At 36.0% G+C, this 26978-nt stretch overlaps 1 protein-coding gene across 5 annotated transcripts in view; it reads left to right on the forward strand.

Annotated features, from left to right (window-relative positions):
- LOC142348551 (uncharacterized) overlaps nt 1-26978 on the forward strand; it is a 48521-nt gene that overhangs the window by 18903 nt on the left and 2640 nt on the right. Inside the window, exon 2 of one of the 5 annotated variants that reach the window (XR_012760750.1) lies at nt 19951-20127. The exons of 2 other annotated variants lie outside the window; for them this stretch is intronic. Coding sequence is in view for 2 of the 3 variants with exons in the window: in XM_075399937.1 (XP_075256052.1) it covers nt 19995-20014 (20 nt within the window). In the remaining variant the exon portion in view is untranslated. Of the gene's footprint in view, nt 1-19881; nt 20128-26978 lie in introns of those variants that run through there. 2 more of the 5 variants (XM_075399937.1, XM_075399936.1) reach the window with 2 other exon arrangements.

The raw sequence follows: 26978 nt of genomic DNA on the forward strand, positions 1-26978 counted from the left end.
TACAGGATATTCTAACACAAATAGGTTTTGATAGTAGCCCTTGAAACCTCAAGTATGATTGTCACAAAGGGTAATTGCTCATATAAACAAAAATTCAGAAAAACAAGATTCAAAACACAAAAGGTATATTTTATTTGATGTTCAAAAGCTTAGAACTGGAATAGACGTTTCGAGATAATTGATATTAACAGAAAACAATAAACACAGAACAAATATTCAAATAACAAGTAATCAAAGAACAAATAGGCAAATCCTTTCTTGGATAGGCTATCCACAGGATCGAGGATCTATCCACCTCACGGAATGGAATAGATATTTTGAAGAAGTCGACATTCACAAACATTAATAAATATAAAAAAGGAGAGTTTAGAAATGACAAACAACAACGATAGGAAAAGAGTAAAAAAATAACAACGAATAATTAATAACAGGATAAATAGTAAATACTAGTAACAGAAACGGAAGCTAAAAATAACGAGTACGAACTAATAAAAACAAACACATCTAAAAATAGAGTAACGTGTCGAATAAGACGAATGTGTTCACCTGAACAAAAGAATAACTTCTGTTCAGAGTGTAATGAGAATAACAATGTAATTCGATGTCATGTAATGAGAATAACAGAATGTAATGTAATAACAATCGCCGTAATAACACGCAGTAACAGCCCATCCACGCAGTAACGCAGTAACAGCACACGCAGTAACAGCCCATCCAGTAATTTCATCCAGTAATCTCCAACATCAGAATCTAAAATACACGTTTACTGTCATACACGTTATCTTCGAATACATATATCCACATAGATGGATAATACACCCAATCACAATCTTAACATACACGTCCTACATCCACAATTTTACATTCGGCTATCAGACATTCGGCCAAATAGAATTTGAACTTAAACAAAAACAATCGGCTAAATAAACCTTCGATACTATGAACGGTCAATCCGCAGTGCACCTTTTTGCAAAGAACAGAACAATATACGTCATACCAATTACGGACGTCATAATCTCATTAGTGAAAATACGGACGTTATTGAAAAGCGGACGTTATCATCTAACGTCATACAACTAACGTCAGAAAACTAACGTCATACACATCATTAGTCCACCTAATTAGAGATAACTGAAACTGTAGCTCATTAGTGATAATCACTAAAACCCAACAAAGACATCATAAATAAAAGACATCATTAACGGGAGAAAACTCACAAATTGACAACATCCATAAGAAGATGACAGGGATGTTAAACAATTCACTGAGACACACTGTCTCTCTGCAGACGCAATTAGTAAGAAAAAGTAAATGTCAAACCAACTAACATTTACCAACACCATAAACAAGATGGTGATTAACAAGACTGATCTTACCAAGATCATTAGTAGTTGAAAAACATTTCAATTACGTCAATGCTTCTCAAACAAAGCATCTTGTACCATTAGTACCAACTACCAATTAACATTGCAGAGTTGCAAAACTGCAGACGATTGCAACAACATATCCAATTAGCAATCATACCATTACAGTAATTGGACACTTTTGCACCAAATTCCTTGGTACAAATTGACGCCACGAGCCATACCAATGATCAAAGAAGCTACTTCAAAACAAAAGACAACAACAAAATTGGCACCAACATAAGCCTAATTACCATAACATACCATGATGGAAACACGTCAACTACCATCAAATACAATAAACTTCATACCAATACATCAATTACACAGAGAAACAACATCTTGAGAACAAAAGTTCCGGATAATATCAGAAGTAAATCCAATTCAAGAAATAGGAAACTAACATTCTAATTAGACCTAGTAATTATTAAAATTGACAACTTGAAAACCCAAAAATGAAAAACGGAAGATATGTAAATGTCAAAAACATTGTAGAGAACCAGAAACGAGAAGTTAAAAATCACAATTCTGATTTTGCCTCGTACAATCCACAACTGCCAAACTAACTTAAAAAATTTGAAAAATTGTGAAAAATTTCAGCTAAGCTGAAAAACCGAAATTGTAATATCAAAATTCAAAAATTTTCTATCTCGACAGACTTCTTTCCTTGTTTCTATATAGTATTAATCAACCGATATCACTTTAAAAAGAGAAGATAAACTATTTCTCAATTTCATCTTTCATAATACAAGTTTATCAACAACGCTCAATTGCAAGACAACACAACTTAACAGGTAAACTGAATTACTTTAATTTCATTTCAGAACGGTTAACTCACCACTATACATATCACTGTGATGAAAAACCACCAATGTTAGCAGCATCAGAGTTTATGCACCCTGTAAACAGAAACCAGCTTTGTATAAAAATAAAAGTACAAAGAGATAATTTTGCTCAACTTGAATTTCCTTTAAATAGTCATATACATTTTGATAAAGACAGTATCACAACAACTGATTGTAAAATTTCAACTAAAATTTGTTTATTCATAATTGAAGGAATAACAGAAACCAGACAAGAAGTAAAACTCTTTTGGGGAGAAAAACGTTTTGAATTATTGAAAGACATAACACCCTGTAACGAAACTTTTACAGAATTCCAAACACTAGAACAACAAATACACACGAATACATGTGTTGATATCAACAAACTAAACACAGTTTTCATAGTATTCTGTAAAAAAGACGCTATTGAACTTGTAGACGATAAACTAAAAGTCTAACAGATAATATGATACCAATTCTTGTTATTGTAGTTTACCAGTGAATTTAAATATAATTAGTGCGACACCGTTGAGTGTCAGTTACACAAGAAAATAACTGTCATTTTTCAGTGCAGCTTTAGAAAACCTTTTCCAAATACCAAAACTCGTTTATAAGTTTCAACAATTGATTTCTCAGAAACATTAGTAACACTCTATTTAATATTAAATAAAATAATATTATTTCTTACTATATTCTTAGTACCTTGCATAGTAGTAATATCCACGTATCTAGCGATTGTAACAATACATGAAGTAATTAGAAATCGCAGAGTAGTATATGGAAGCCCACCAGTACAATAATTCAATGCACGAAATACATCCTGATATATACCATATATGTAAAACAAACATAGATATTGTAGAACTGGAAATATTTAAATTTATTAAAATTGCGATTGTTATATATTTCCTAGTGCGCATGTGCTTAAGTTTAATAGAAACCTTTGTAAATCCATAAAAATTGATACAAACCCAGACATAGAAGAATCTATATATCACACATTACATTCACAAAAATTCTATCTACAAATTGGATTTCCAGCAGAATCACCTTTTTACGGAAACGTTCTAATATACCAGTTAAATTTAAGAATACAACATAACGAAATTTGGATATCAAATATAGGAGCACAAACACACCAACCACAACAAGAACTAATACCAGTACTGATGTTAACGCCACCATATATGCAAGTCCCACCACACGGACCTGGTTCCGGAGCTTAAATAATTAAAAATCAGCAAAAATTGCGTCATCAAATAATAATAGTAACCGTAACAACACTCAAGAACAACCACAACATAACGAAGTAACAGATCTAACAAATATACCAACATCGCCTGAAATAGACGATACAGACCCTAGAAACGAAAACCCGTATACAGTACGGCGTGAGAGAACAGAAACTAGACACCTATTAAGAGGCAGACGTAGAGAATCACTCTCATTTCCCACACAAGATTCTACATTAGTCTCATACGACTCTACTGATATAGAATCAAATATAATAAGACCTATAGAAGCCGGACAATCAGAACCACCAAGTCGAACCGGAACACCAAACGGAACACCAACCCGAACACCAACACTCCATAATTTTAATATCAGCTCACCTAGCGATCATTCAAGTGTTAATACTATCCCAACACCTACATCATCTGAATTAAGAGTAAATCCATTTCTACCACCCACATTTCAACAAAGACAAGACTTCAATTTCGTACAAGACAATTTTCGTGTACAACCAATACACTCACCACATAGTTCAATTTGGTCAGCAACTTCACTCCAAAATACGATAAGTACAAATACTACACCAAATAGATCACAACAATCTTCATCCTCTAACACATCAATCAGCGCACCACGAGTAGAAGTAACAAATTCTTTACACGAAATACAATACTTTCACCAGCATCATTTATACCGGAATTAAGACTAGCATCAAGTCACCCCGGTAGAACTCGAGCAACACCAGTATTAAATCCAAACCCCCCTACTTTAAGTAGAACTAATGATCACACATATCTTTTTCCATTAGATCATAAGACCTGGAATCAACCACCACCATTATACGGAGCAACTAATCTTGGAGATACCCTCACAAATTGGTCAAGAAATAGACTTACAAATACCTTAAATCTAACACATCGCCAACGAAATTCGGCACTTGAAGTTCTAGCAACACCATCTCTAGAACTAAAATTTAATACAACGATTAAATACGATACGATTTTCAATCATCCATTTCATGCAACAACACCCTCTATAGTAACAACAACAACACCAGCACCGTTTATTTGTATTGACTTTGTTTATAAGTTTGATAGATATACTAAACAAACTTTAGGTTTTGCAACATTTTACAATCCTCATACAGGATTATCGTATACATGCTGTTTCAATTAAATTCCATAATACTAATATTAATAATAATAATAATATTTACTTATATGAAAAAAGACACACAAAAACAATCACAATATAAGATACAAAACAAACTAAAAGAACATATTAAAGACCGCATCAACGAAAGAATGGAGAAACATATCAAAAACATAAAAATTAAAAACAAAATAAAAATACATACATCAAATACAATAGAACGCGAAAACTTCAACAAACTCATGGATCACGTATCTGACAATCAAACAGAACTAACAGCAGATTCAAACTCAATCAAAGACATTTATAACAACACAGCATTAGAGAATTTTAAAAACAGTTCAGACTATGAAGAAATGTGGAACATAGCTATTGATAAATGGACAAGAAACTGGAATTTCTATAGAGAACATCTCACAAACAGTATTCTAGAAAAATTCCAATTAAACAATAAAAGACAGAAACGTCAAACAAAGGAAGACTACATAAAATTAACAGGACAAAACATAAACGGCTCAGCAATCGGACCTCAAGATATATTTATTGAAGATTACGATTGCGACGCAGAAGAAATTACGAACGTAAAGTACTACGAACTAAACAAAATCAGTACATGCAAATTTAAACCACTCGATTCAGACATGACAAAAACAGGAGTTCAACTGTTATCAAAAGCACAAGCAGTAGAGATGAAGGCATACGCAGTTGCAGGAACGATTAAAGAACGAGTAGAATGGTGTTCACAACACACCAACTACATTAGAGCAAACCGACCTATCTATTATATATCAGACGCACAAAGAACAAAAATATTAGACCCGGACGAAGTTCGTAACGAACTCGCCAGACTTAACTTACTGAAAAACACAGAATATAAACCTACAAGATACAACATATCATTCAATTACATAGCTAATCCACCATTACAAAAGAGAATTGAAGACCTCCAAGGCAGAATACAATTTCATTTAGATACCCCTATGGTACCACCATATGGAAGGATAGTATATGATTACACAAACTCAACGTGGATACCCTCCGCAATAAAAAACGCACAATCAAATTGTTTAACCGGAGTACGAAAACAAAATAGAATAGACATTCTAGATTGGACTTTAGAAATCAAAGAAGTATCACTCATACTAAATCTTGATACGGAAGAAATCTCATACATGGGAACAAAGCTACCATGCGATCTCCGCAAAGGAGAGTGTCAACCAACACCTTTTTACAAAAGCAACAATAGTTTGGGAACCCCAAACACATTGTCAATTATTTGAACTGATTAGATTTGATGCATTCATGGTAAAATACCAAGACCGATATTGGATAGAAACAAACGCATAATGGACAACAGTACAAAAACCAGATATACAAGATAAAATAAAATTAAACAAAACAGCCTCAATAGCAACACGATTTGAAATATATCCAATAGTTGAACTCGAATGCGGATCACTACAACCCCTACATAAAACAGAATACGATGATATTTACATAATATATGAATACGGCTTTGACATGCATAAAGGACAGAAAGTAACAAGAAAGAAAGATAAATTCGATGATGAAAAAATCATAAAAATAACACCGAAACAAATCATCTCAACGCACACACGCTACGAAGATGAAGATAACAACCAATTTTATTACGGTTTTGTTGCTAAAAAGGTACCATGTTCACACAGTAATTTTGATCAACTCATATCTATAGATACGGAAGGAGCATCTCGATACAGATTAACACCGTATCCAGTTAAAGTTGAAACAATGCTAAACACTATATCACCTGAAGAAATAGTATTAGACAATATGTTTAGTAAAGCAAGTCTATTAGAAAGCGGAATCTACAGTAAAGAACAATTAGTACAAGAACGAAAAAGAGATCTATTACATGAATACATGAGAGACCGTGAAAAACCATTACAAGACGCACAGTCAGCTAATGCACTAAAACTCCTAGAGCTCGAACAATTAGGTTTATTACAAACATATAAAAATTACGAACAATCACTAAAATGGCTACGAGATTTGAATATCAACGGATATAACTTTCAGATTGATCAACCCAGCGTAAACTGGAAAGAAATTTTTGACGGCGCATGGCTAAAAGACCAAATTCTAACCATCTTTGATTGGCCATGGTACATATTAGAGAAAATGGCTATTATTTATGCTATGATTAGCATGATATTTTTCATAACAAATCTTATTATTAAATTCTATAACGCTTTTGCTATTCACAAAGCAATCGGAAAACAAGCAAGTTTAACAAAAATACTACTAACCGGAATATTTGGAATATTTTCACAAACACTTACACAATTAGTAGCACAAATACAAGAAGAAAATCTACATGACGACAGTGACGATAACAGCTCCCATTATGGAAACTTAAATAACAAAACGAGAAAAATTAGACCTAACTTTCGTAGACATTCAGCAGAAGTAACAACGTCAAACCATAATAACAATGAAATACCAACAGAAATGTACATTGATACAAATTACAAACATTACAACACAACAATCCGTAGAACAGAAAACGGATTACAATTACGAACTTTAGAACCAACAAAAAAGATACAGAAACAACTATTACCAGAAAGGAAATATAAACCAGAACCATTTAAATTAGAACCATTAGAAACAATAAAAGAGAATAAACTACCATCAATATTACCACAACTAATCACACCACCCCCAGCATATCAATGCATCGGAAACAATTTATCAACACCTATTCCTAGTGCACCAAAAGTTGAACAACATAATAGTTTATTCCACAACCATCCATATGAAACACCTATACCAATTCATCAACCTAAACCATATGAAATCCCAAAATCTTCATCAACAAATAACGAACACAGATACTTAATACCTACATCGAAACTACTAGATATGCAAAACCCTCCAACAATTGATTTTGAACAACTAAAATTAACGGCTAACAAAATGCATAATCGCAGTCACAGCCTAGACGTACTCCAAAATGATCAGCCACACACAAATAAAGTCACATACTTTGACACTCATTCGGCTGATACATACGAAATTTAAACCAATATGTACCTTAAAGAACATCTAACAGATACCCCCCACTACTATTAACTTATCAAAATTGTATATTCATAAAATTATATACCCACAACAAAACATAAGAGACCTACAGTAAAAATGACAATATATGTTTAAATAACAATGTAACCACTAACGAGTGAGTTTTTAACATACCAAACAAACTCCAAACAATTTCTATAACAGTAAACATAACATTTGAAACCATGTATTATTCCAATAGTAATAATCTATGAGTTTTAGCACAATGGCAACAGGCATGGAATACGAATCGCCATACAAATCCGATTCCCCATTCAGCTACGAAGTTGAAGAAGGAGAATTGAGTTCCGGATCAGGAAGATCGAGTCCTGGCACAGTAGGAGACAACGCATCGGACTGTGGAACTCAAACAGACGATCAAATGGAGAATTTTTCTGAAACAGTCACTACAATGAGAGTACATTTGGACAATACTCCACAGATAACTCAAACTCCACAAGAAATTGCACGTAAAATCAATAACAAATTTGATAACCGACGGAACTTACAATCCTTTAACACTAACAAAAACACTAATGAGCAGGGAACAAGTACCAATATTCATAGCTATGAACATAGCAGATTAGCTAATACTCAAAACCCTTCGACGAGGGAGTCATATACATCACCCCCACTTCCAAACTACCCCCCACCAGTGCGACCGCCACCACCCTCTGATTATATTACAGAACAACCGAGAACACAAAGTTATAATCAACAACAATTGTTTACAACTAATCGTAGACCGAACGATTTAAGATTTCCCTACGCGGTAACACCGAGATCCGCTAATAGTAAATCATTTTTTCACCAATCAACAAATGAACAGACACCAACAGTGACAGTCATGGAAACAATTTGGTTTCAGGACAAAGATCCTAGAACTTTAAATAGCCCACACAATAGTAATTACAACCCATTGTTATCATACAGAAATTGGGCAAACATGCCATTCGATTCACGCGAATATAACTATTTCATGGCACCTCTTCATAACCTTAAAGATTGTGTGTCAGAGTATTTCCCACCTCTGCCACCAGAAAACACTAATACAGTCAAGCGTAGTACGAAAAACATGGGGAGAGACAAACTCCACCAGACCATGTACCCAATACTCAAACAGTTTTATAGCTTAACTGAGAGATTTTTATATGATTATGACTACGAGTTTAAAATTCCAATAACATGTCATTTCTACCAACTTATAGCTAAAGCATCCCAAGACTTATCTGCTTATAGTATTTACGATCATCAGATATTTCAACTGAGTTTCAATTTTTTGCATCCTACACCGAAAGATGTACAGAACAATAACTACAGAGTGCATGAAACTAAATTAATCCACAACCTTATATATAATACATTTCTACGTGACAAAAGCCATAACACATCAAGAAGTTACATACACATAAACGACCAACTTACGTCACCTTATTTCCTAAATTACGGATATCGTTTAAAATGGGAATATTCATTGGGCACACTTAGAAACTTTGACCCAATCAAGAACTACTATATATTCCAACCGAAAGATTCACCGGAGCGGCCTCTCATGGTACCGCTCGAAGCTTTGGAACCTTGCGAGGAATACCACGTGTATCACCTCGAAGGAAGCGTAACGAACCGCGCTTTCACAAATAGAATAAACATCAATAATGAACGGACTAAAACTGAACTTGAACACGAACTTTGCAACACAGTGAAAGCATCCATTACAGATATTCCATTAAAAGACCTAACGAACTTACTTGCATATTTTTTTTCGAAAGACGACAACTTCGTAAAGGACGACGCGCTTTCACAAATAGAATAAACTTCAATAATGAACGGACTAAAACTGAACTTGAACACGAATTTTGCAACACAGTGAAAGCATCCATTACAGATATTCCATTAAAAGACCTAACGAACTTACTTGCATATTTTCTTTCGAAAGACGACAACTTCGTAAAGGAATACCGACATTATAAAGAACCGACAAACTATCCGAAACAGACGGAGAAATTGTAACAATGTTATCATAGTAACAAGTAACAACTCTTGATAATTTCGACAAGTAACAATAAATAACCATGAAACTAATCAGTGCATATATGATTATTTATGTTTTCGGAAACCCAAAATTCACCCTTTCCTGATAAATGTATTTATATCAGTCCATTAATTTATACTCAAATACTTTGTAAAGCCTTATATTTGAGTTTTTACCTAAATAAATATGCTCACAACGAGTAATCTATAGTTGTACTTTATATTTGCATAACCATTAATTACAAAAATAATTGTACCAATTGTTATATATCTTTTCTGTTCAATAAACTTTAAAAACACAAAAATAATTTTTTACTTTTCTTATAAACACTAACCTAATTTCTAAAATGTATATGTATATATGCAAAGATTTTTCCATAGTTAGTTATATGCAATTTTGTAAATAAATAACAACTTGAAATAAGGCACAGAACTGACAGGAATTAGAACATTTGCAATGTAAACAAAGTGTAAACGTACACAGTGAGTCATATAATAGACATATTAACTCTATGTATAACATGTAATAAAAACTTTCAGACCTTGAGTCATCGACATGACATTTCAACAAAACTCATCCTAGATTCTTATAGAACCGATTTGTTTACACAACATACAAAACTATAATATCAGTTTAAAATCATAATAGCATAGCAAAGTGTTAGATACTTTTCCAAACAAACTGTAGCAATATATCAACTTGTAACATAGATCAAAACATAAAATACTTGAATTTCGAAATTTTCACTTGTAAAAACTTATGCATAAACAGAGTACCAAATACATGAAAAACATACTTTCATTTCTCAAAGAACAAACCATATGTATGGATACATTACATTAATTCTTTAAGCTATAGTAACAACTAACAGCTTCACCTTTACCTAGTAACAAGTAACATTGTAGTACTCCAAATACTGAAAGAGTCTTTGGATTATTTGAAATATTGTATAAGCGCGCAGACAGAGACTTTAACTTAATTTCTGAAGTTAAAGAAATAGAAGTTGATTGAATAAGGCATTTGGACATTTTTGGATATATCCATTACAAACCCATAAGCGAGATCTATAAACCCTTTACAAAATACATGACATAACACAAATTGTAGAAGTATAACAATACAATTCGTAAGAACTGATTGCATCAGAATAACTTCGGATTTCGCGCAGGAAACAGATTTATAATACATGTTCATATTCAGTAACAAAATCTGTATTAATCCAACATGGCTAAACAATCACATGTCACTTAAACATTTTTAGACTATGTCACACACCTTGTCTTGACCTAGCCAGCACTACCCTCAATTGATCCGTCGAATTCCATAAAAACATATAACAAAATATACTTAACACAGATCATATAAATCTTTACTTTCTTTCCAACCGGAAGGGATACTACGTATAACAGAACATTGAAACCCAACACAGGTTATAATAAAGAAAAACTTTTCTAAACCTCTAACACCTAACAACAAACCAATTCAGGTAAGTCAGGTAAGTCAAGTCACTGGACATCGGGATCGCCTCCAAGCATCAACACCGGACCTACCCGGAAGGATCTTCACCCACTGGACGTGGTAATGGAATAGATACTTTTGTGGTTGTTGATGTTCACTCTTTGCTCTTTGGGCAACCCATGTCTAGGAATCGACTTACAGACGAACCGATCTCAAGCAACACAATCCAAAAAGAAAGAAAATCCTTCAGAGAAAAAAGAGAAATTGACTTATTATAATGTACAAGAGACTTTCAAAAAACTCGAAACCCCGGAAAGATGGAGTCAAATATGACTTCCAGAAAGGACTATTTGAAAGACTTTATTATTTAAATTAATAAAGACTGAAAATACTCTTCCCTGATTGGATAAAAAAGGGAATAACATCTTTCCTTTTTATCCTTTAGATGTTTACCCATTTACCCCTCTTCTCAGAAGAGAAAGTTATTTAGTCAGTACAGTTCACCACCTGATATAATAATAAAGTATATTTCTCTCTCTCTACTCCGCTCTTGTTTTGTATTGAGATATACGTTAGACTTTAGCATTGGGGCCCGTGCACTGTCTACTGAAGCTCAGATAGAAGAGTAACAGACTAGAGATATAGAACTTTAGTTTGTCAGTTAAGCCTTAAGAGTACACCTTATTCTTGAGACAACCATAAGACAGTTCCAGAAGTATCCTAATAAAGGTAAGCTCAGAACACGTCTTAGTTTCGTTTATATAATTTGTTTACAAAGTTTGTCCGAAAATCCTGTCTGTTCATGTAATCTTGTGATTCGAGTTGCCGCGTTTGGAGATATTTTGTTGTGATCAAATTGTTGATCAAATTTAGTTAATTTTGATTTCCTCAATCTGCTCAATCCGTAATTCAAGTTTAGTTACCTCTCTTTATTCTCAAATTCGCTCCACCAACACCCAAACACTCAATTGTATTCAAACAACTTATAGTTGTAATTTGCTAAGCGAAATACAAATCTATAAATTATAGCCACAATCGTGCTGCCATTTGCAAGCGTACTTAGCACCAAGAAAAACAAAATCTCATCTTTCAAATATAATAGCGAATTTGCTCCGCGAAATAGCATATAATTAAGAACCATAAATCCTGTGTTTCGGCAACGCTATTTCAGTTCGAATACAGCAACCAAATCTCTATGACATGGCGCATTCAGCTCGCGAATCTCGAAAAACACCGTTGTCGATAGAGCCATTTTTGGTACGACCAACTTCGGACCCTCCTAAAAGATGGGAAAAGTGGCGTATTCAAGTAAAACTTGCCATTCTTGCCCGTGAAAACATCACACTAGATACACTTCTCCAACCGAAACCAACAATGGTACGACTACCATCTGAACCGAAGTACAAGATGGCAATTGAAGATGCGACAGAGGAAACCGAAAGAGATCGACAAATAAGAAAGAGTCAATTGAAACTCCAATGGGACTTGAAATGTCAAAAGATAACGGAGGCAAGTGTCGTATGCGGAGGACGGCCATGGCATCTCTGTGACCAAAAATGTGTTTCAATTTTGTATCTTAGCATCGGCATAGAGGGAAGACGTCTCCTAACACAAAATTTCCCACATGATAACATCTACAATCTCACTACCCTCAAGCTCTGGGAAATGATGGAGATAGCTTTCATTCGTCCTAGAAATATCACATTTGATCGATATGTGTTCTTCTCAAGAAAGCAGGAGAAGTCGAACTAGTCGAGCAGTTCTACAGTGTTTTGAAAGAATTGGCTGAAAAATGCGACTTCGAAAATCGAGAAGAGGTCATAATCAGAGACATCTTCATCACAAACATGTTGGACGACGACATTCAACTCCTTCGCGACACAGTTGACCCGGAAAGGGCACTTAGTATAGCTGTAAACATGGAAATGGGACATCAGAATCAACAGAATTTCCTCAAACAACAACAACAGCGCAGCTGGTAGTACGGTAAATGCAATACAACCTTTTAATAGATTTTGCGGCGCAGGTGCACTCGGAAATCAGCCGGGGAGAGTAGCAGTCAATCGAGCAACGGTTGGTCAGTGCAGAGGATGTGGTCAGGCTTGGACTACAACACATCGCCAGGTTTGCCCTGCCCTGGGTAAGAAATGCAATCATTGTGGTTTGCTCAAACATTTTGCCGAGGTATGTCGGAAAAAGTCATATAATTCACAAAACTCTCGCTAAGGTAATCGCATCAACAATGTAGAAAATGCTGAAACATCAGAAGAAAACACACATTCTGAAAATCAAAATGTTAATTATATAAACTATAATGAACAATTCCATTCTGACTACGATTCTTCGGACAATAATTATGTAGCAACAGTAGAAAAAATTAACACATCGCCTATTGCACTGCAAAATATGAGGATAAAAATTGGAAATAGAGACTGTCATTTACCACTCGATTCTGGTAGTGGTTGTACTATTATCAATATGTCCCTCGCCAGAGAAATAATGCTTAATTGTGCTCAATCACAATGGTCCGAGAAAAAACCACTCGAATTAGTCTTTTTCGAACAATATAGTTGAAACTTTAGGAACTTTAAAAACGCCAGTTCGTTGTAATGGTTGGAACAATCAAAAAGCAAAAATCAAGGTTGTAGCAGACGGATTTAGACCTATCTTAGGACGGGATCTTTTTGATCAATTGGGCATAACAATCTCACAAAAGCCTTGCCCAAAAATAGAAATCAACAACATAAAAACACCTTGTGCGATAAAAAAAATAGCTGGCAAAGGAATTTCCTGCTCTAATCTCACGAATAGGAAAATCGAAAAACCATACAGTCAGTTCAAATTTTCACAGAAATGATCGAGTCACGCATCAAAAGGGGAGAAAAGTGCCAATTCATCTCCAACCAAAAGTAAAAATCGAACTCGAAAAATTGTTAAATGAAGGACATATCGAAAAATTAACCAGTTGTTCTGATCAGTTTTTCATATCTCCGATAGTTATTACAGTCAAAAAGGACCAATCAATCAAAATAGCATTGGATTCAAAATTTTGAATAAAGCTATCCACAAAATCAAATATCAGATACCCAATATCGATTCGCTAATTCAAACGATTTCACAAACACTGTCAACCGCGTCGCAAGAGACAGCTTATTTCACGAATTTCAGAAAGCAATTGATTGTACACTCGCCGGCATAAATAATACATTCTGTTTTTTGGACCATATGCTGATAGTAAGTATAGGTGGAATTGAACAACATCTCGATCTTGTTCAAAAATGTCTGATGAAATTAGATCAAGAAATCCTTCGAATCAATCTAGCAAAATGTCATTTTGCAAAAGATAAAATTGAATGACTTAGACATAGCATCACTCAAACAGGCATAACACCATTATCGAATAAAACAGATGCAATCGAAAAATTATCTTCACCTACAAATCTCAAAAACTCCGATCTTTTATGGGAGCAGTTCATCATCTGGGCAAATTTATTCCAAATCTGTCACAATTATTTTTTACACTTAGACCACTACTTAAGAAAAATACAAAATTTATTTGGACCGACGAACACGAAGAACAATTCAAATTGATAAAAGCGAAGATTGCTGAAACAACTGAAAATAAGCTTTTTAACCCGGACTTAGAAACACGTATAAAATGCGACGCTTCACGTAAAGGATTGGGTTGTGCATTAGAACAACGAACAGCAAACGGTTGGCACACCATGGTTTTTGCATCTTGATTTTTGAATTCTGTAGAAGATGGATAGAGCATCAATGAACTCTAGTTGTTGGGTGTTGTTTGGTCTATCAAACACTTCAAACATTATTTATACGGCAAACCGTAATAACTGATCATAGAGCTTTACTTTCGATAATGAGAGAAAAAAGAGCTAATAAATTCTACAATAGTCGTCTAGCACGTTGGGTAGATAGACTACTACCTTTTCACTTCACGATCGATCATTAGATTAGACCAAGCGCGATGCCAAACTGGTAACCAAATTAAAGCATTTTGTAGTCAAAACAAAATACAATTAATTGAAGCTCCTATACACAATCACAGAGCAATTGGACTCGTTGAAAGGCTAATTCAAACAATCAAGAATCGTTTAGCTTGTATTAAAACGGCGGCGCAAAAGCAGTTTAACTTAAAAGCTTCGATAAATTCTACAATTTACCAGCTACATGTCGACAAAAGACAATAAATATATCACCATTTGACGCACACTTCGGTAGAAAAGCCAATACTCCTTTAAGTAATATTTCAACGGATGCTGATCCTAATAGCCGCACGTATAAACGTATTTTGAATAAATATTTAGATTTGGAGACAGTACGTTGGGAGGAACTAATTTCTGAAGAAAATTGGGATGTAGACGCCGGAAGCGACACAGAACTTGAACACAACAGGGACAAACCTAGCAAAGATGCAACCCGGAGAAAGAACGCCGACCCAGAGAAGGAGTCTAGTTTGATAACTCATCCTGATGTTGGTCTGCCGGTGCCACGGACAGAAACATCTTTATCAGTTAAATTAGCCAAGAAAAAACCGAGGACTAAAAATTCCAAGAAAAGTCTTGATGGACTTTACGATGTCTTGGCACCTGGTTCCTCAGTAGTCAAGACGGGTTAATATACTTCTGTTATCAAAGAACCAGGTAAAAGATGAGTCACGATACGCAACTCTGATTTGGCGAAATTTGGGACTAAAGCAGAGCGCCAAATGGATCTCCAAATTTACGCAAATAGGAGAACAAAAGTACCCTCCGGGAAAATAACGGAAGAATTAATAAACCAGCTTGCGAAAGAGGCAAGGAAGATGTTAGAGGGAAATAAGAGAATGAAACATCGAAAGATCGCCGATGATGCCAGTGCAGTATCATCTATTCATTCTAATGTTACGAGGGCACTGAGAGTGAGAATGCGGACAAAAACCCAAAAGAACAGTAGTACCAGCACCCCCACAGCCATCCTCAGAAAATCTAAGTGATTTCGCGCCGCCAATGGGGCTCTTATTGACATCAATTGTAATTGCAGAGCCACCCTCAAGACCAAAAAGGAAAGCCGCTACCAAAGCATCTGCAGCAATACAGCCATTAAAAAGAAAAAGATCTTCTCCGTCAATCGCGGAATCAGACGAATCATTAGCGTCTGTCCAAACATGCCCTCCAACAACTTCCTTGCCTAAAGCACCTTTACGAATCAAAAGAAGGCAGCTAATAAACTCAAATCAAAAATAAGTCGATTGTATCTTCAATCAAGAAAGTCGCAGCTCAGAGCCAAGATGTGGAAACCGACTATACAGTAAGACAGTGTTACCCTGTACAGACGTTTCCGACACAGTATTTTATCTCGCCAAACTACGAGGGACCAGAAACGTCCATGACAGCCGGTGAAGCTGAGAGACTATATGAAAGTGATTCAGATTAAAACTTGCAAAAACATTGAAGTATTATTTATAGTAATAAGTAAATATGTTATAAATTTTCTGATAAACCACTTCGTCGTTTATTTTCGATGAGTAGGAAATGTGGTATATTATCACATTGTATTAAAAAGGGGCTATTTATTTGCTTACACCAAATCTGTTTAATTTTAAGTTATTTTAAATTGATTCATTTTGTTTTCATTTAGTTCAAATTTCCATTGTCAATTTCCTGTTTAAAGATCAAATCTTCATATTTCACGTTTATTTAAATTGTTTACAAAATTTGTCTGAAAATCCTGTCTGTTCATGTAATCTTGTGATTTGAGTTGCCGCGTTTGGAGATATTTTGTTGTGATCAAATTGTTGATCAAATTTAGTTAATTTTGATTTCCTCATTCTGCTCAATCCGTAATTTAGTTGCCTCCCTTTATTCTCAAATTCGCTCCGCCAGCACTCAAACACTCAATTGTATTCAAACAACTCTTAGTTGTTTTTCGCTAAGCGAAATACAAATCTATAAATTATAGCTACAGTCGTGCCGCCAAGTGCAAGCGTACTTAGCACCAAGAAAAACGAATTCTCATCTTTCAAATATAATAGCGAATTCGCTCCGCGAAATAGCTTATAATTAAGAACCATAAGTCCTGTGTTTTAGCAACGCTATTTCACTTCGAACACAGTAACGAAATCTGTATGACACAGCTGTTTTCGAGGGAGCTAGAGTTTTGGATGAGAAAGAAGTTCTCTCTAAGACAACAAATTTTTTTTCTTCCCTGATGTCTTTTTAATCAGTTTTCCATGGCTCTTAAACAAAATTTATAGTAATTACATTAGTCCTGTCACCCTATCCAATTTTGGCATAACTGATTTTTCGTTTCTCTTTTATTATTTCGTCTTAAAAATGGGATGAACAGTTGAAACTCGGAGAACATCCAGTGCTCCAAACCCTACCCCCATCGCTAGACCATCCATCCTTCCAAACTTTGAATCACATTCCACTCACTACAATTCCAATCTCGTTTTTGCTGTTTTCCCTAAACCCCAGCAGGCTACTACCAAAAAAACCGCTCAAACCCCCGCTGGACGTTTGAGAGCCTTTTGCCTGACATTATTCGGCCAATGTTTGCAATTTAAAGGTTTATTTTTGTCGGTTAAGTGGTTTCATTTTTATCGTGACTTTTGTGAAATTTATTAGTAATTTTGTGAGTTTTTGCTCAAATGGGTTTTTGCTACTTGTGGGCTGATTTCGCAATTTTCTATCAATTGAAATTGTTTTGTAGCGTTCATAGGGAACCCTATGCTCGTAGGTATGCTAAACTAAATATGGCCTAATTTTCATTTTGGTACAGAGCACTTTTTAGTACAAAGATAGGATTATTTGTCTATTTTTATACCTGTTCATTTATTTTTTGCATTTTCCAATTTTGGAAAATTTTATTACCTAATTTTGGCTCGCCTAATCTTTTATAAGCAATTGATGGCCTCCTAATTTTTAATTGCAAATTTGAGGTGAGTTTTTATTGTTTTTCCTAATATTCTGTGATAACATCAGTTACCTCAAAATTTTGCCTGGAATTCGATTTTATCTATTTCTGTAGAGCAAAGTTTTCTGTTATGTTTACTTATATTATACGAAAAGGTAATAAACTGCTCTTGAACGAAATTTGAAGCACTAAATGTAAAATTGTGAAGTAAAAATTGTTGAAAATGTAAAGTGAATCAAAAATTGCAACGCAATAGTAGAAGCAATAATTTGTTTTGTTACAAATTTGATCTTGTTTTGACTTCTCGCTTGATCCTTACCCTTGGGAGTGTTCCTTTTGCATGATTTATATTTCGCTCTCATTCACAAGTTTCACCAGCATATTTCAAATGTTGACAATTCAATACTATAAGTCAAATGATTAGTTAGCCGGAGTTGGGGAACTTATTTTGCCTCTATTTTTTTGTGTTTATAGTGGTATAGAATAAACATTAATGGCGTCATTTGATGCCTCACTTTTTGAAATTAGTTATTAAATTGACTGAAACAAGCGGAAATAAATTCAAGCGGACAATATGTTTGTGTTATATTTCGAATTAATCGGTTATATTCGAAAATTTTTAATTGCTCGCAAGCAAAGTTTGTAACAGTTATATACTGAACAGCAAAACTAAGTTAGAATCTCCATTTTTTCCAAGAGATTATATTCAATTTTTGAGACAATATTACTCCAATTTAGGACCAATTTTCAAAAAAACATTTTCACACCATTGTTCCCCTACACTAGTCTTCTCGTCTACTAATAAAGTTGAGATAAAAGGCAACGTTAACTTGCAAAATTTTTCATGTATAGTTGATGAACCAGATCCAAAATTCACAGTAGAAAGAAAGTTGATCGCAATTTACTCACATATCTATTCTCTCTAATGTTTAACAGGAGCGCAAACTTAGCGATAGCTGAACAAACCTGAAAACATATCACATTGTTAAGTTTGCGCTGGTGTTAAACTTTGGTGATATGTGATTAAATTGTGATCATCTGAAAACTTTATTTTCAATGCGAAACGTGGATCTGGTTCATCAATTTTACATTGGAGTTTATGGTAAGTTAACTTTTCGTTTTATCTGAAATTTATAAGACGATAGCACTATTGTAGGGGATCAATTGTGTGAAAATGTCTTGTGAAAGTCAGACTTACGTCGGAGTAATACTATCTCAAAAATTGAATATAATTTCTTGAAGGGGTAAAAATAGGGTGAAAATAGGGGTTCTAACTTACTTTTGTTCAGTTTATTAGTCCTGTAGTGTTTTTTAACGACATTCTATGCTTGACAGATTTTTTGTTTGACCCTTTTAACTTTTTATTTTTCCGGTGAAACGGGCTAAGCTGGTAAAATCCAGAGGCGGCCTTAAGTGGCCAAGCAGCTCTCTTAAGAGTCTTACGCTTTACTCGTCACTGACTAGGCGATTTGCGGAAACTGTCTACAGGAAACAGTATGTAATAATCTCTAATGACGTCATTTGAATCCCTCCTAGTGGTTTCAGATACCCCCCTCCGCCTCGGACTGAAGCAAGTAATAGAAGGGTTAGGTTGCAATAGGTTGTAATAGATTTGAGCTCCCACTAGTCGTTCAAGAGAGAATTTATTTGAAAACGAGGATCTCAAATCTCTTATTCTGAATGGCAGTTTTTCCCGCAGTCTATAACTTTGTTAACCAGGGGGCATTAACAGTCTATTTCGCGGCTATTATTTTGCAATCAGCCTGCTATATTCTTCAGCAGTACTTCAAACGAACCATCAGCTACTTGATTTCTCCAAATTACGTTCTAGATACGAAAAAACATCGCATCAATGAATCGAGAACGACTTGACAGATGACGGCTGGTTTTAACAGGTGTACTTGGACGTTGGCTCAATTCCAGCTCAAAAGCTCATATTTTCGGATCGGAAATTACATTGAAGTGAACAACACTCTATATCAAAAATTTTTAGACCTTTATAACCTAATTTCTTATAATTAATTGCTCTCAAACAAAGTTTGTAGCAATTATATTAGTCCTGTCGGTCTTTTTATGCAATTTTTCGCTTGACCAATTTTTCGTCTGGCGCATTTGATTTTTCGTCCTCAAAAACGGGATAAACAGGTAGCGCCGAACGGGCATTAAATTTTTTGGAGCAATTCAGCTCACTAGTCTTCAAGTATGCAATTCACAGAATCTGTCCTGGTGACTTATGCTTATGGAGCGAAGGGCGGTTCCTAGAGATTGACTCCCGCCACTATTGCACCCCCCACTGTTGCCACCCCCATCAGACCCCCGGTGCAACCCCCCCCCGCTGCCCTCACTTACACCCTTCAATTAAGCTAAAGCTAGCCTCATTAAACCGTGCTTAGCTACTGACGAAGCCAACCGATCGCAGGTCGTTTGAGAGCAATTCGCCCGACGTTAGTCGGCTATGTTTTATTTATTTCTTCATCTACTTTCACTAGTTGTCTTTTCAGGACTTGAGTTCAAAAAAGTGAGTCTAAAAAGTTTTTTGTAACGCTGACGAGTTCTATCGTCACAAGTAAAGCATTGAACAAGCCAAATTTTAATTTCAGGCTCTCTCAAAGAAAAATTAAGATTTCATGAAAATTAATAATTGCTCTCGAATGAGAAGCAGTTATCGTAAACGTTTGTCTTTTTTCGACTCGAAGAAGAGTGTTGTTATTCTACAGTTTTTTTACAATCCAAGAATTACATCGTATTGGTGCTCTGTCTTTTTACTACTCGAAGAGGAGTTTTGCTATGCTACTGGTCTTTATGACTCGAAGGGGAGTATTGAGATTCTATAGGTTTTTTACAACTCGAAGAGGACTAATGAGATTCTACAGGTTTATAATTGCTTTTCAACGAAGTTCATAGGAATTTTTGTAAAAGTGTGTGTCCTTTTTACGCAAAATGTTCGCTTGACAGTTATGACTTTTCGAGTGACTTTTACGCCCTTGATTTTTGGCGTTTCGCGTGATCTAAAATTCTCTCTCAATCACAATTTCAAGCACCTGAACTCGTTTGACGGCAATTTAATACTAAAAGTCAATTGAAAAGTGCGCCGCAACTGGTGCCATTTTCACTTTAAATTTCAATAGTTGTATATGTTAACCTCTAATGTGGTTATTTGAAGCCCACTATTGAATTTCTTAGTCCCATTTAAGCTCCCCCCGTCAATTGTAGCAGGCCGCAATTGATTAGAGCTCTCACTAGTCGTTCGAGAGCAATTTTTCCGACGTTTAGTCGGTTATGTTTTCAGCTGAAGTCATGACTTGATATTTGACGGATCTTTTCAGTTTGTGCCTCTCCCCAGCAAAGTGGGTGCATATTTTTGTACCCCTTGACGCACGTGCCATATTTTTACAAGATGAGTAAGTACGTAATGGCACGTACTCTGTAACCGGGAGCGTATAACGCACTTGGGTGACACAAAAAAGATTCAATTTGAATTTTGTTTTCAAAAATTGATTTCCGTTTTAGAACGTTAATTTCTGTTTTCGAACATTGGAAATTAAAGGTAGCTTAGTTTGCAATGTATAGTATTTAAGAACTGATGCCCATATAATACACCTTTCGCTGCGTCTACCCCCACCCCAAGCCTAACCCTTCCCCCCACACATACGCACAGCTACACCTGCCTCCCCACACCTAAACTGCCGCCGCCAACTATCCACCCTCCCGCCTACTTACCCCGGTTTCTACCCCAGAATTGATTTTGTCACACTGCATATAGCCTTTTCTTTATTCATATTTTTGAAATAGGTATGATTATATCAGAGGTTTCAGTGGTAGGCCTAAATCTCAAACGAAAATTGTAGCAATTGTATTGGTCCTGTTGGTCCTTTTCTACGCAATTTTTCGCTTGACCGATTTTTCGTCGGACCCATTTGACTTTCGTCCTCAAACACGGGATAGAAAAGTAGCGCTCAGCGGGCATTACATTTTTTGGAGCCTTTCAACTCAATAGTCTCCAAGTATGCGAATCAAAGAAACTGTTTAGGAGGCTTATACTTATGGTGGGAAGCGTAGTTCTTAGAAGTTGACCCCATTCCTACAACTAGCCTCATTAAACCGTGGCTGGATACTGACGAAGCCAACCGCTCGCCAGTCGTTCGAGATCAATTCGTCCAGCGTTAGTCGGTTATGTTCATTGCAGGACTCTTCGAGTTTTTTCCGGTATTCAACTCGTTTTTTTTTGTAGCTGGAACAGTTTTGCTCGTGACTTAAGTTCTAACTTCTTTCATTTCGAACATTTACTTGGATTTTTGACTTCTGTCTTTGAATATTGGACTTTGACAGTATGCAATCAAAATCAGAGGTAAATAATCAAAAAGAAAGAAGTCAAAATTCAAGTCATGAGCAAACTTGAATTAGCTGAAAAAACCTGTAGAATACCAATACTCCTCTTCAAGTCGTAAAAACCTGTCGAATCACAATACTCTTCTTCAAGTGGTAAAAAAAACAAGAGCGCCGCAATATAACTCATCAATTTACAACTTTGCAGCTAAACAATTGGAATATTGAAGCTTTTTTGCTTCGGGAAAATCTAAACATGAAACAAATTTTCTAACGGCGGACAGCTTGCTATCGATCGACTAGCGGGAGCTCTAACCTAACGCAGCCTGCTTCAGTCCGCTGGGCTTAGCCTCAAGGGTGCCTTAGTTCAAAAATGAAGGCGTCATGTGACGTAATTGGTTGCTATGATCAACCATCATTTGGATTTGAATAGCAGAACTGATACCAATTTTGGCGCACTTTTATTTTAATGAATTTACGTTAGCTTAATTTTTATCCTAGAGTACTATCTGCCCCTGTCAACCCCTCTCTTCACCTTCAACCCCCCCACCTATAACCCCCACCTATCTCCTCCTCACCTATCCCCGACGCCTATTCCCACTACCCCAGCCACTCGTTCACCTACCCCCAGCTTTACCCACACCCCAGAACTGCAAAATCGTGTCTTTTTATAAAACACTTTTCATTGTGTTTTACTGGACAAATTTTCAATGTTTTTTGTGTCTATTCTGATGTTCTGATTTCGTTAAGGTTAGGTTAGAGATTATAATGCATCATGATTCGAGTTTTTTCCGGTATCCTACTGTTATGTTTTTTCACTTGAAGTTATGAAATGAAATTTGACTTTGCATTCGAACGCTGACTTCTGTTTTAGAACGTTGACTTCGTTTTTGAACAATGGACTTCAAAAAGTAGCTTAGTTTGTAATATATAGTAATTAAGAGCAGTTGGTATTATTCCAGGTCAAAAATATTTGAGAGAATATTTGATCACATAAAACTTCCTTCAGCCTATCTAAACCACCCCTCACCGCATTTACCGTCCACAACTTGACCCGCACGCCTACCCCTACCCTAAAACTACCCCCCGTTACTCTCACACACACGTATCACCCCCCCCCCCCACCCCCAAAACACACACACACACAAACGCCTTCCCCCTGCGTACCCACATTTCTCAATAAAAAGTGATTTCTTTTCACATTGTATAGGGTTTTATGGCTAGGGTTAGATAAGTTTTTATGGCACGACTCTTCGAATCGTTACCGGTATGTTACCGGCTATGTTTTTTCTGTAAGAAGTTTTCACACCTTTTTCATGACTTTTAGTTTTCAAAACGGGATGAACAGGTAAAGATTAAGTTTCATTAGACGCCCTTAGTTAGTTTTAGTGGTCCTTGAAGTGCTAATAGTTGTGTAGTAGCTGAGAAAGCTTTTTCTTAAAGCTAAATAATCATCTTTAAGAGTTTTTGAGCCTGAAATGGTGCAAAGGTCTTTTGCAAAAAATAATTACTCTTTGAAGATTTTCTGAGCTGTATGTTCTCGTATTGCAAAGAAAAACCCACAAAATGATAAAAAAAATTCGAAATTTTTTGAATAGCAGAAATGATACCAATTTTGGCGCACTTTTAAATAAATTAACGTTAGCTTAATTCTTAATGCAAGTAATTATGAACTGCTGGTAATATTGATGGTGAAAAGGTCATTTTGAGTTTTTTTCGATCCTATATAAGTTTATAAGTTACTCATACTTATATGAACTACTTTCCCTCTGCTGCCTGCCTCTCACCTACCTACCTGTACCCCCATCTAAACGCCCACCTAAACCTTCCCCTTCACCCACCTACCTTCCATCAACTATCTACACCCTACTTATCCCCTCCACTTACCTCACCCTACCTACCTGTCCCCCAGACTACCTCCCCCAACTACCCTCCCCCGCAAGCCACCTACCCCCTCATACGCCCACCCCTGCCTTACCCCTACCCCACCCCTTCTCCACCTACCCCATCACTTACTCTAAACCTGAACTAAGAATTGTGTGTGCATCTTTTAAACTACTTAGGGTGTTTTATTGAGCTACTTTTTTGTTTTTCTCGTGTCTATTTTGATGTTCTGTTTTTGGTAAGTCAAGGTTTGAGATTATAATGCACGACGCGTCATTTTCGGTATCCTTCCGGCTATGTTTATCAGCTGAAGTTATGACTTGAGCAAGAGCAAAATTGTTCATAAATTTTGACTACTTTCGTTTCGAACATTCACCTCTGTTTTTGATTGTTCACTTCTGTTTTCGACCATTGGACTTTAATAGTAGCCCGGATCTGTTGATTAAATTCAAAGTTAAGATTTTGATTTGAGATTTTCTGATCCTATATAAGTCAACCTGACTTATCTAATCTACCGACCCCCCTCCCTTCTCCACATTCTAACCCCCCCCCCCACCTACAACCCCCCACCTACCCACCTACCTATCTAATCCCCCACCTACATATACCCCCACCTACCTATACCCTAACTACCCTCCTTACCCCCCATCCCTACCCCAACTATCCCCCCACGTACCTCCACCCACCCAAACTCCATAACCTACCCACAACCCTGAACTGATAAATTTTGTCTGCATTTTCTAAAACGTTTTTTTTTACTTTGTTTTATCGGATTAATTCTTTTTGTTTTTGTCCATGTCTCTTTTGATGTTTTGATTTTGGTAAAATTAGAGATTATAGTGTACGACGCTCCGAGTCGTTTGCGGTATTCTTCCGGCTATTTTTAATAGCTGAAGTTATGACTTGACCTATAGCATCTTCATCATTTTTTGACAACTTTGGTTCCCATTTACCTCTGTTGTTGATTGTTGACTTCTGTTTTCGGACTTTGGACTTTAACTGTAGATTAGTTAGTAATTTATAATAATTAGGATCTGCTGATAATATTCAAAGTTAAGAAGTTTTTTTGTTTTTTTTTGCATCCTATAAAAGTCACCACTGCCTAACTACAGATCCGCACCTACTTACCTGCCTCACTCCTACCTACTGCCCCCTCCCACCTAGCCACTTACCTATCTAATCCCCCACCTACCTACCTACATACCTACCCCCCCCCCCCCCCCCCCACCTACCTACCCCCACCTACCTACCCCTCAACAAACCTCCCCCGACTCCCCACCAACGCCCTGCTTATCTCCACCCACCTACCTCCAGCACCTACCCACACCTCAGAACTGAAAAATTCCCTCTGCATTTTCGTAAACCCTTTTAGTTTTTTTTGGGCTATTTTTTTCGATTTTTCCCATATCTATTTTGATGTTCTGATTTTGTTAAGGTTTGGTCAGAGATAAAAATGTACGACACTTCCAGTCGTTTCTGGTATTCTGCCGACTACGTTTTTATTGCCGATTTTCCGCTTGACCGTTTTTGCGCTTCTCTTGTAATATAATTTTCGACCTCTCAATTGAATTTCACGTTTTTCTTCTTCTTTTTTGAGTAATCCAATAAATGGGTCTTTCCCGTTTGGCCTCCCATAAAAAAATAGCCCACTCCCAATATGGTATATGTAGCATTATGGAGGGGGAGGGGCTATAGGTTATCAGACCACTAAGCGGGGGGGGGGCTACAATGGGAAAGATCCCAATTGCTCTCACTCAGAAATAATTTTTGGTTGTACAAACAAAACAGTTTGTTAGAAGGACAATGACAAGGCCTTGATTCTTTAGTGGTCAATGCCTCTGTCGATCTGACGCAACCAAATCAAGAGGTCCAGGTTTGAGTGCCACCTTCGTTTGATGTTTTTGCATCCATAAAGAACAGCTACTGCCCCTCATTTAAATTGCCGAGCTGTCATTCGAGAGCATTTTTTCCGACGTTAGTTGGTTTATGTTTATTAATTGCTCTCAAAAAAATATCATGTATATTAGTCTTGTGGTCTTTTATATGTGGTCTTTCGCTTGACCGATTTTCGTCTGATCGGCATATGATTTTTATATATGTCAAACCAGGAATTTGTGATAAATATTCTCTTTCGAGTGAACTTTTAAAGAAAAATGGATTTATTAATTTTCTATTTTGTGACGAGATTTGCAATTGCAAAAATAGAATGAAATCATTGATTTGATCGCTTTTAACACACGTTTAGCAATCTTTGAAATTTTTAATTAGGCAAGAGCTGTAGAGTACTTGCCTTCTGAAAAATTAAAAATAGATTCAATAAAATTGTACAAAGTTTGTTCAAAAATTGGTATTTCAATTCATTTTTTATTTCAATTGTCAATACAGACATTTGGTTGTTAGAGCGTCCAATTGATCACTACTAAGAATAATTAATTGCTCTCAAACGAGGTTTGTAGCATTTATATTAGTCCTGTCAGTCTTTTTTAATGCGATTTTTCGCTCGACCGATTTTGACTTTTCGTCCTCAAAAACGGGTTAAACAGGTAGCGCCCAGCTCCTAGAGGGCTGGGCGCTACCTAGAGGGCTGGGCGCTATAAGGCCTCCTAGAGCTTTTTAGCTTTCTTTCAGCTCAAACTGTTTTGGAGACTT

This window comes from Convolutriloba macropyga, chromosome 10 (genome assembly GCF_964194025.1).
Source record: "Convolutriloba macropyga chromosome 10, txConMacr16.3, whole genome shotgun sequence".
Taxonomy (NCBI): domain Eukaryota; kingdom Metazoa; phylum Xenacoelomorpha; order Acoela; family Convolutidae; genus Convolutriloba; species Convolutriloba macropyga.